The sequence below is a fragment of the Montipora foliosa genome, chromosome 3 (genome assembly GCF_036669935.1).
Source record: "Montipora foliosa isolate CH-2021 chromosome 3, ASM3666993v2, whole genome shotgun sequence".
In the NCBI taxonomy this organism is placed as follows: Eukaryota; Metazoa; Cnidaria; class Anthozoa; order Scleractinia; family Acroporidae; genus Montipora; species Montipora foliosa.
The window spans coordinates 9,547,430-9,559,434 of NC_090871.1; the positions used below are offsets into that span (position 1 = coordinate 9,547,430).

At 38.1% G+C, this 12,005-nt stretch overlaps 1 protein-coding gene across 2 annotated transcripts in view; it reads right to left on the reverse strand.

Moving 5' to 3' along the window:
* The window catches only part of LOC137996681 (synaptotagmin-like protein 2), a 59,615-nt gene extending 48,240 nt beyond the window's left edge, over positions 1–11,375 (reverse strand). The window contains exons 1-4 of one of the 2 annotated variants that reach the window (XM_068842205.1): positions 10,994–11,375; positions 10,668–10,877; positions 6,885–7,021; positions 4,779–5,042 (exon numbers count right to left, since the gene is read on the reverse strand). In XM_068842205.1, the coding sequence (XP_068698306.1) occupies positions 4,779–5,042; positions 6,885–7,021; positions 10,668–10,877; positions 10,994–11,109 (727 nt within the window). In that variant the 5' untranslated portion in view covers positions 11,110–11,375. The remainder of the gene's footprint in view (positions 1–4,778; positions 5,043–6,884; positions 7,022–10,667; positions 10,878–10,993) is intronic. The other variant, XM_068842206.1, reaches the window with a different exon arrangement.
* Between the last annotated feature and the right edge of the window lie 630 nt (positions 11,376–12,005).

A 12,005-nucleotide genomic window follows, 5' to 3' on the forward strand; every position in this document is an offset into this window, starting at 1 on the left:
ACCACCTTGAAGCCCAACCTCGTTCCCAGGGTCTGGTCACGTGCTTCCGTGACAATTGAAAACACTAGGGAGGGGTCCTCTCTAAACAAGGAATTTGTCGCGTTTGTGGCGTTTGTGGCCTTAATTCATGGTGTTGTAAAGTTCCTCCAAACACAGCCTCGGCTAAGGCGAGCAATTCTTCAGTGGCCTTCTTGAACAGATTTTTACAATGTAAAACGTCTTTGACTGAACCGCACAATCTACAGCAACTTATGACAAACGATGTATATGTTTTCTTCGGCGTTTGCAAACTATTATCGCCGGACATAGCCGCAGAAGAACATATGTTCACATACCGCAGCACGTGAAACTTGGTTTGTTTTGGTGACAACACATTCCGCACTCCCGTAGTCTCAGTATAGACAAAATTCTTACTAAGCCGCCCCTCCCTTCATTGGATAAATTGTCATCTCCCAGATTCTGGGAGACACGTGACCAGACCCTACCAGGGTCTTTCCTCGCTCGCCCCAGGCGTTAAGATGAGAGACCCTGGGAACGAGGTTGCTTGAAGCCATAAAACACAACACGCAAAAACAACAAACAAAGGGAAAGAACACAAAAGAAAAGTGCTGTTCAATTTCTTTGTTTCAATTAGGAGCTCATCACATATGGGGAAAAATTACTGAATGCTGATTGGCTGAGACGGAGAGCATTTTTCCTTAATCACGAGGGCACTTTTGGTAATCAAGAGGGCATGACTACTTGATCCTGATTGGATAACAGTTGTAAGCGAAGTTGCAAGAGAATCTTCTTCCAGATTCTGACTCTGATTAAACCTGCTTTTTGTCCACACGTAAACTACAGTTTCATTAAATTAAGCGCTATTTCTGTTGACAGCATCGATTTATTGAATTGACCTTTAACCGGATGAAAGCATGTTAAGCTGATCGTCATTTGTCCGGCATTGAACGATGAGTTTGCCCTTTATGTGATAAACATGTAACCGCATGCAATGTGCCCTCGTGAAATTAAGAATTAATTTTACTTGTATTTTCAAAGTTCTCCATTTTGCCTCGTCGCGAATTTTGTGATAACTTTGAAAATACGCGTGAAATTGATCTTTAACTGCCCTCGGGTCCTTACGATTACACTTATTGATTTGCCAGTGAGCATGATCTTTAAGATCATTAAAAATAATAGCAATAAAACAGCAAATTCTTGCATGAGAGGGGCCAAATAAAAGCTGAAAATTAGTTGGTTAGGAACAATGTATTACTGAATGATTAGTGGATAATCTAGGAGGTGTACAATTAAAAAAGCAAAGAGGATAATTAAGCTTTAAGTCTACTGCCAGTCGACACTCTTTAAAATAATTATTTTGTTTTAAAATCTTGCAAAATTAAAAAAAATTACCGTATTTCCTCGAATAAGCGCCCATCTCGAATAAGTGCCCCCAGCCCCATCCATCACTTTCTTAAATAGTAGGGATACAAGGAAACCCGGTTTCTATTGCCATTTTATTTATAACTTGTTAAGCTTCAACTACAGCGGAATTAGTACAGTAGAATAGTTTATTTTCTTTCAAGTCACTTCATGTTATTTCTATCTCCATGTGCTTGCTGAGTTTCCTTTTGTGTGTTGCCTGTTCGTTTAATTTTTATCCCATTGCCTGTTCGTTTAATTTTTGTCCCATTGCCGCGCTCTTGGTAAATGCCGTGAACGTCCCAGGAACAACTAGGTAATTCTATAATCTTCGTTGAAAGGAAAACTTAATAAGCGCCCCGTTCGATTAAGCGCCCTCCCTTTAGCCGAAATTCTAAATAAGCGCCCGGGCGCTTATTCGAGGAAATACAGTATAACAACAGAGTTTTAATGTTCAAAATTGAGATATACTGAGGTAAACCCTCAGGGATAAACAGGTTATCCTGACTAGGTAAAAATTCCCAGCAAAAAGCGGTGTTGCGTTCAACTTTCAGGGTTTTAATTTACATAATGCATTAATAAGATGGTTGGCCGCCTTCTTACAAGGCAGGCCCCAGTTCACTCGTATCGAGGAATGCATCTCAACAAGGAAGTATCTGAACGGTGGGATTCCTCAGGGAACAAAATTGGGTCCACTATTATTTGCTGTCATGGTCAACGACCTGTAGTTTCATCATGGGCTCCTGGAGCCAAATTCATCGACGACCTGACTGTCCTTGAGGTTGCCCCTCGCAATTCCCCTTCTTTGTTAAATTTTATTGTCAACGAAATAGAGTCTTATGCGGTTACTAATAACATGCGCCTTAACCCGGTTAACTGTAGAGAGTTGTCTGTTGACTTCCTTAAATACAACAGTTGGAATTGGAAACCTATTGTGGGGGGGGGGGGGGGGTGGTGCCTTTATTGAGCGCGTGCCGTGTTTCAAGTTGCTTGGGGTTCACATTTCGGATGACCTCACCTGGGCTGCCCATTGTGATGCGACAATCAAGAAAGTCAACAGACGGCTTTACGGATTGTTAGTAAAAATCTGGAACGCAAAGGAGACCTGTTCACCGATGGCCAACGGCCAAAATAAATGGCCAAATTTAAAATTGCATTGGCCAAGATTAATGGCCAAATTTTCTTTAAAACAGCTATTTTAGCTCGCAGAAACCATTTTTAAGTTTCTTTGATTATATGTAGCCAACTTAAAATGAATGCCAACTTGAAAAAGCCGGGCCGACGTTTTCAAGTTCCTTCCTTGCATCTTAAATGAACTCCGCAGTAACTTGGTGTGGCTCATTTTCCATTTAAAATTTAATCGATTTTTTATCTCACTGTGGTGATTCAGAAGCAATTTAAGAATAAAAAAGTCACTGAAAATTGATTTAGTAAATTTATAGTCAAATTCCCATGACACTGCCCCTTAAAAGTCCTGAAGAAATGTGGCCTATCAATGCAGGATCTTACTGCTGTTTATTGTTCACTTATCCGATCCGTCCTCGAGTACGCCTGTGCCGTTGGTATTCGCTAACCTTCCCCAATATTTATCTAATGCTTTGGCAAGCATCCAGAAACGTAGGCTGGGAATCATAGCACCGCGCGCATCTGATGAACAAGCCCTATCCATATCGTGTTTGACCTCTTTACGGGATCGAAGGGACGCCGCTTGTAAGAGATTTGTGTCTAAAATTGCGCCTCCTAATTAACCCCCCTTTTCCCGTGTTATCAAGTATAGTAGAGATAAGGGATACTAAGAGTAATCTCAGAAGGAATACCACCAGAGTGGTTAAGCCATGTAATACCGAACGTTTTAGTCAATTCGTTACTTGTAGGTATGCTAATAACTTCTCACATTAGAGGCATTAGTCAGGGGTTTCAATAGAAGCCGGTTACCGGCGGTATACCGCCGCCTGCTTTGCCTCACACCGCCGGCTAGTTTGCCTTGATTTTCACTAAAAATGCTATCGTAAACTTGTCAAACTGCCGCCTTCAATGGGTTATCATGGACGGCTATTTCAGAAGTTATTGAAACCCCTGCATTAGTATGTGAGGGATTGCTATTAATAAGTTATATTTATAATTATTGTAATACTTAATATATTTTGATTTAATGTATTAGTTGCTGACCCAGCCTGTCATTCAGTCCTTAAGGACGGTGCCTACTAATTCAAAGCTATTTTTGCGCGGTTTTATGAATATACGGGAAAAGCAGATCTCAACAAGTGTTATTAAAATCCAAAAATAAAATTGGGGGTAACCACGCATTTTTCAAAGATAATTAATCAACAATATTAGTAAAGAGGTTTAAAATACCAAGCAATGTATGGTGTTCCTTCCAAATTAAAGCTTAATTATCTCCAAAAAATGCATGGGCACCCCCAACGTTTTTTTTGGATAGCAAGAACACTTGCTAAGTTCTGCTTTCTCCGCATAGTTTTAAACCGCGCAAAAATATCCCTGCATCAGTAAGCACTTCCGATAGGAAATCTGAGTATCTGGAGATGCGCAGAACGTATGCGCAACAAAAATAGTTGGCACTGTCCTTAAACTGCAATGGGCAGAAATAAACGAATTTGATTTGATTTGATTTGATTTGATTTGATGTGATATCAAGCTGCATGGCCCACCTGCCAAATCTTCAAACATGAGGTTTAAGGCATTACTTCTTCCTAATCCAGTTCAAGTGTATGCTACAAGTGCTGACTAGGCTTAGTCCAATGCAATTTATAACCAGGGTAACATCTAAGTTAGAGGAAGGCGACAGCAAATTTTTCACACATTTTTGGAACTCTTTAAAGCAGGGTCAGCTCTAACAAGAACTCAAGGTTCCTTGCAACAGTCTACCTCCTCAGCTGTAGTTTTTGTTGAGGAGAATGAAATCAGACAATGACCAAGGGACTGTGTACCGTACGTCCTCTGCTCTTAGGGAAAATAGAGCTGATGCTAATGTCCCACAAAATTGAAATGAAGACCACAAAAAATTACAAACATTTGTTTATGTCAATATTAAGGCCGCACATTTTCAACATTTTTGGAAGCCAGGGAGCACTCGCCCAGCCGGGGACCACAAAACCTCAGACACCAAATTCAAGTGAGTACTCTACAAAACTTGGAGGGACCTACAGGTACGGTACAGACCAATAAAATGAGGTTGGTTATGATGGTAACAACACACCTCTTGATAAATGAATTGAGTTGGAAGTACACCATAAAATTGAGCTCTTTAAACAAACAAAGGCCAGACCACAAAAAAAGTGTATGATTTGAAACATATTGATTTCTTACTTGGTGCCCTATGACTAAGGTTGCTCTGAAAAGATCTGTGAAATTCTTACCCCTTGGTGTTGAGCTGCAGGAAGAAAAGGAATCTCTCCCTTGGTCATCGCTTTCTACTTCTTCTACTGTCTTCGCAACAGGGGTCGCCTTGATATACTGTTTATAGTTTTGATTAACCTCCTCTGAGTTTGTCTGTTCATTTACTTCCTCTGACTGTTTCTCAGCTAGCTGTGACATGCGCACTGCTACAGGTCGACGAAGTCCTCCAACCCGCCCCTGTAAGTTCATCTGTGTAATGACTGGTGGTGACCCAGGATCGAAATCTTTTATTGCCAAGAATAAAGGAGAAAGTTTATTTAATTTTTATTTTGCTAATTTAGGGCTACTGCAGACCTCAAAGGTTAAATGTTATTTAACTTAGGACGCTTTCCATTTGTCAGAACTGACCGGCCAGACCATTCCCGTAGTAACAAGAATTTCACTTTTAATCAAAACTGTCCAACCAGATTGGTCAAATCCTAAATACTATGAATGAAAAACTCATGGGAAAAGCCTATTTCATTGTCAAAATGACTGCTCCAGCCATGGTCTGACCGGTCAGTTCTGACAAATGGCAAGCACCCAAAGTTAACAACTACAGGAGCAAGTGTACTTAATGCTTTGCATGGCATTGGTTTTTATGGGCAAACCGCATGGCCTGCTGGTGGGCTATTAGCATTGAGGTGCTTTCAGATGTTGCATCTGGGTGTGAAGTCTGGGCATTCCAGCATTCACTCACTGGTCAGCGATTATGTGTGCGCCTTCGTGTGTGCTCGTACTCTGTGTAGTGTACAGGGCATTTTGTGTAGCTCACATTTTCTAGTACTTGTCACATGCGTGTTAATAATAATTTTTGCTTGCACTTTGTTTTGCTAAACATACACATTTGCTTGTGAAACACCTCTAAGCAAATCGGGTACAAAAGTTGAAAGAACTGTCTTGTTCAAGTTCATCATCTCCCAAGTTTAAGCAACAAAAAACAAAAACTTATTTGATGGCAAAAGTAAGCCCATAGATTGATGATTTTTGTTCCATTGACATGGGCAGCCACACTGAGAAACATATGACCTTCCTATTCCTAGTTTGGATGTTTTACTACAGACTTAACAAGACTTGTTGGAGATCAAAGGCCATTAAACTAAGATCATATGACAAAAGTTAAATATAAAAATCAATGATGGTATATTTGAAACAATATTACTGTAAGTGCAATAGACCACTGTGAATTTAGTTATTTAAATACACTGTAGAATTCATCAGGAAAACAAATACAGGACATTGAAAGTTCTAAATACTACAACACTAACTTAGTACACCTATAACAACTATCATAATGATATTTAAAATATAAAACTATGATTAATCATCTAAATTAATCACGCGATTTTGTCTGCCTGATCAGGATACAGGGTAGAATGAATCAAAATAAGGATTTTTTTTGTCATGAAATGGAACAATTTGAGAAAAAAAGTCAAGTCATGCATAATAAAATTTCTTCTCAAACCCTAGGAACTTTAGGACAACAGTCCAGTCATCAAAGATAATTATCAGATTTATCCAGCTTTAAAACAAAGAGAGCTTCCGTACACATGCTTCAGATCTATAAACAGTCTTAGCTGATTTGTTGACTTATCAAATGAATACTTGGCACAATGATGGGCATACTTGCTAATTAGGGAAACATTATACCATAATAATTATATCATTATGGTGGCCTAGTTTTGGGCAACGAAAATTTGGTTAATATTATTATCAAACGAGTTGATATTGTATAATGGTATAAGAGATAGCATTTCATCAGAGTGAAGGGTTTTAATGCTTGAAATATCTGCCCTTCAGCTTTGAATTCTTATTACACCCATTGATTCCTCAGGCACTGGCTAGCATGCCCCCAGTTGATGAGTAAAATCCTCTGGTGTTAGAAAGTGTAAAATCTGTCAAGTCTTTCTCCCACGAGTCAATGGGTTCATACCTACACCTAGGTTGATGTACCTTTATAACATTTTTTTTTTGATAAAACCAAATTTGCACTGTTTCATTCCCCACCCACGCAGCACCACAGTTCCTTTAGAAACTTTATCCTCAACTAGTTCAGTATGCATGCAGTCTGACGTAGCTATACAAACCTTTGTGGGATCCATAGGATGGGAGCTTTGCTCTTCTGAAGGATGCACGCACCAATGCTGAGCCATAAAGCTGAGGCCTGTCGCTTTTCTTTTTTTCTTGTTCAAAAAACCAAGCTCCTGATTCAGCCCTGACTTCCCTGGGAATGTCAAAATGGCACATCAGGGAACCATTTTTTATAGAAATTATGTTACCTTGACAGGCCTTCTGACAGGGTGCGAGTAAAGAACAGAAATTGTGCAAAATTTTCAGGGAAGATTATGCAATAAGGAAGGATGGTTGTGTGAAAAACTATGCCAATTGCGCAATTTCTTCCTGAGGCAATTTTCAGCTTGTTTTACTAGATTTCAGAGTAAGAAAACCACTTTTGTCTTGCTCTAAAGACAATTTGAACATTTGGGAACACCTATGCTTAACTTCAGGGGCACCCAACGAGAATATCGTTCAAAACCATTTAAACATAACATCGTTAAACATATTTTGGTATTTAAACGGTAGATATAGGCATACTTTTCTGCCCTAAAAAATTTTAATCTGTTCGGATTTCCTAGCTGAAAGTGTTGTGATCCGAAAATTATAGGGATCAAAACTTACCTTTTCGAGAATTTCAGCTAGAAAAAAGGCTCGCGAAAATTCTAGGTAACCTTTTTAGGGTAAAAATTCCTTTAAAAATGGGCAATTATACCATTTTTCAGATGTTCAAAAATCCTAGGACAGGCTGAGGCAAGCAAGCAAGAAATTTTACAACAAATGTTCCGAAAATTCTAGACCTCAAATCGTCTTCCGAACAGATATTTTCCAAACATTGATGTTGGGTGCCCCTGTAATTTGGATTAATTAACCCATTGACAGGTAAGCATACACCATTGCGAGGTCTTATCCATGACCTTAATGGCCCAACTAAATTGGATATGAAGCACAGTTAAACTGCATACAGACAAAAATAGCAGCAGTAATTATTGCACATTCTTCGTAGCTTGACTTAACCTATGAAAACGAAAATTCACAGAGAGCACAGGTTCCTAAGGGTTAATCATCTTAAAAATGATGCATAGATCAAGGTTTTTAAGAAAAAGAAAGTGTATTTTGGTTTATTTTCAATTGTGAAATTTGTGTGATATACTTGATAAATTGTGCGATTTCTCATGAATTGTGTAATCAGATGCAATTTGAGGTTGATTGTGCGAAATCGCACCATCGCATAATATCAGAAGCCCTGCCTTGAAGTGGCTTTTAACCAAAACTGAGCCAATATTCAAGTATCTTTCTCAGCAGAAAAAAATCCAGCTGTTCTGCAATGCACAGCAATTATTGGTGATAGAGAGATGAGATACACCTGTAGCATTGCTGGTATTTTCCAGTCTCCTGTTCTGAGCACTTGCTCACACAAAAGAAATATTATACTCCAACAGTCCGTGGGCTTTCAACACATTTACATTTATTTACTGTTCAGTACCATTTTCAAAATATTGATTACAAGTTATAAATAGTATAATATCTGACTGTTTTTCACCGAGAGTATGCAATTAAGTAGTAGGATGTTAGAAAATGAGCTTGTGTTCTTGAGGCCAGTTATGAGGGAAATTTATCAGAGGCAAATAATGGGCAATTACTTTAAAAAGAAATACAATAATTTACTGACAGTATTAACACCTTATTGTTACTGTTTTGTTAATATTATTAATAACTTATTGTTATTATTATTATTATTATTATTATTGTTATTGTTATTGTTATTGTTATTATTATTGTTGACAGTTATTGTTATCATCATAATTTAAACAACTGTTGGTGCACACAAATAGCAGTTTTAAGTCACCACAAGATACAACGTGTACTACAAGTTAGAAAAGTACAAATCAACCATATTCAGTGAAGCTAAAATTTATTATGCAGCCAAGTTTTAACCCAAACCTCTTAATTGTTGTACATGTAGCATGTGTCATTTCTCTCGTTTGGCATTAATAATATTATTAAACCCCCAAAAAAGATGGTCTTGACCAATATTATATGACAGACTTTCTAGCTCGAGTTGGAAAAATTTTAATGATCTTTTACTAGGGTACATGTACTTATCTGAATGTGTTAACTTCGATGGACACACATTTTCTTCAGAGCAATTTGCATGGTTCACTCAATGATAACAATAAACCCTATTTAACAATTAGACCCGAAGCCCGCAAGGGCTACGGGTCAATAGCCCATGAGGCGAAGCCGAATGGGCTATTGACCTGTGGCCCTTGAGGGCGAAGGGTCTAATTGTTTTAGTATCACCCAACCAGTTGGACAGAAAAGGCAATAACAAAGTTAGCGAATGCAAGTTATTCGGCCGGGATAAAACGAAAGAAAGCGTTACGCTTTTCGATACTCGAGGACTATTACTAATAGTCAAAATGCAGGATTTGCATTAGTCTATAGCTACTAGTTGGGTGATACTAATGACTCTTAGACTAATTCTTTCCTAAGCTAGAGAGGCAAATTATTATATTTTATATTTTACTCTGTCTTGCCTGAATGCCAAATGATCTTAATTGTCAAATGGTGGCTGGTTTGACAAGGGTGAAAGAGTTCACAATGCAATTCTCAACTCAAATAGCTATCCCCTGTTAACCAATTCTCCCCTAAGATTCACATGATTAGATCTTACAGGGCATACTTTGTCAAACTGCAGAGGATTTTACTCCTCAATGGGGAGGGGGGCAGTTTAAGGGTAAAGGAGTTACGAAGAAGGGTCGAAACTCTGATCCTCTATTTTAGCCGACAGCACACTAGGTGAAAAGACAATTCGCCTGGTATGCTGAGTTAATTCTTATGCATTTTCTGCTGTGGAAATAACCCTCAATATCAAACAAGTTTGATACTTTCTTCCCTGCAAACTTTTCCGATGAAAATTTCACCTAGAGTGCAGACGCTGAACGAACTTAGCCCTGGCAACAATAACTTCTTGTCGCCATTACACATGTTTCTTCAGGGTTAAGAAAGCAATCAGTGATGATGAATCAGTTTAAGTTTAAGTTTAAGGTTCAGGATTATGCAAGATATGTTATCTGAGAGAATGAGTTCATAACAAATTTCTTTACTCTCTCTGAATCAACGTATTAGTTTCTTTTAATGTACAATCAGTGACTCTAAAATTCAAAAGCATTGAGCTTGAGAAATTGAGGTTCTCGGTGACAAATATCCTAGACGATGACTTTCACACTTTCTGTGTGGAACAAAAATGGCTCGAATTCTTCACGACGGAATAGGAAAGTGACGTCAGTCTTGAAAGTGACAAATATTTCAAGAATGAAAACCGAATGCATAAATTTATAACGCACAGAATGCTCAATTTGATTAAGTAAAACTTTTGCCGTGTATTTTGAGAAATCCCTCACTAACTTACTATTAGTATTATTGTTATATTGTAATGACACAGCATGAAAATAACCATGGGGCTTCCATCTCTATCAATCGCTAATTTCCAATTTTTTTACGTGGATAAACTCGAGAGTTCTTTACATTAAATACAAGTATGTACAAATTTTATGAATTAACACTGAAATCACACGCCGGGAATTTTTAACTCTTTAATACGACTAGTTTGTCGAGATTATTTCTCTCAAACAGTTACAAATTAAAGGCCGTGCGATATTCTTTTGATATCAGTCGGCAAGAAATCCAAACAATTATCGTCAGATTAGTAGCTCACTTGAACTTTCATATCGCTCTAAAAATAATTTCGAAAAATACTGCTACTGTTAATTCATAATCGCTAATAAGATTAAGTTTTAAGCGCATTTTACCTGATTTTGGCGCATAAAATACAAAGCCACTTTGAGCTGTTGTCTGTTCGGCATTCCTTACAAACGCGAGCTTCACATCTAGGACACAAGGCACCAGTGTTGAAAACAAGACCAAACGGTGAACGACACCTCGCACAAACACGAGAAAATTTGATTTCCTCTTCGCTTGCACCTCTGGACTTTATCTCGTCTAGCTCATTCTTTAGCTTGCTAAAGAAAGGTTCATAAGGAATGAATACAGGTTAAAATCCGACACTTGAGTTACAACAAGTGCGGAGTGAAACGACAACCGTTATCACACATTCGCGCAACTCTTAAGAACTTACCTTATTCTTCGTTTTTCTTGCTTTCTCAGATCCTCATCTTTGGCTAATACCTGGAGGATAGCATCCCTTTCTGACTCAGTCAGATAATTCACATCAATGTAGATATCCTGCGCCATAGCACTTTAGTAAATAAAAATCAAGCACTAAGCGAAGTTTCTCCTTTCAAGCCGTAGTGCGCATTTGATGAAACGTGGACTGGCAAATGAGCATGCATCCCGTCATCCTAAACGTAAAAAAACCACAAGCAATATTTGCCGTTTTAAACTTTCCAAAATATTACGCGTTTCCCAGTCATGCAGAGCACAAAAGGAAGTAACCACAGTCCCCAAAAGACACAAGGCAGCCACAAATAACCCAGCTGCGTAAAAATATAACTTATACCAAATTTGCATAATTTATGAGAACTGATAGATCGCGTGAGCAGAAAAAGTACATTAATTTAAACAAAGAAGGTCAAAAATATGCTTACAAGATCCGCAATTTGGCTACGAGCGATCGGGTAGTAATAAAATAATATCAACCCGCTTTGCCTCTCATGATATTGGTAGGCTTTTGGACATTATGCTAGCACTTTTTCGAGTATTTTAGTGAGGCAAAAGCATTGAGCGTTATTCGAGCATTTTAGTGGCATTTTCCCGGAATTTTTTCTTTTCGAGGAACTAAAAAAGAAATTATTTCTCTTAGAGAAAATGAAGACTAAAACTCAAATTTCTAGGGATAGTCAACTACTCTCTGTTCTTAGCCTCGTAGATGATTTCAAGGATTTTTTTTTTTTTGGCTTTATTTAAAAACTTTTATACGTTGTTGTTACTTGCAACACTTGGATGTTTTTGTAAGTGTTAACACCTCAGGGTGTTAGTAACACCCTGATAAAAATGTTGAAATTAATTTAAAAACCGTTTGTATAATGAGCATTATCCGAGCATTTTAGTGACTTTTTTTGGGGAGACCGAGCATCTTCGTGGGAGAACTAGAGCATTAAGGTGGAGCATTTTAGTGGGGAAACAAAAGC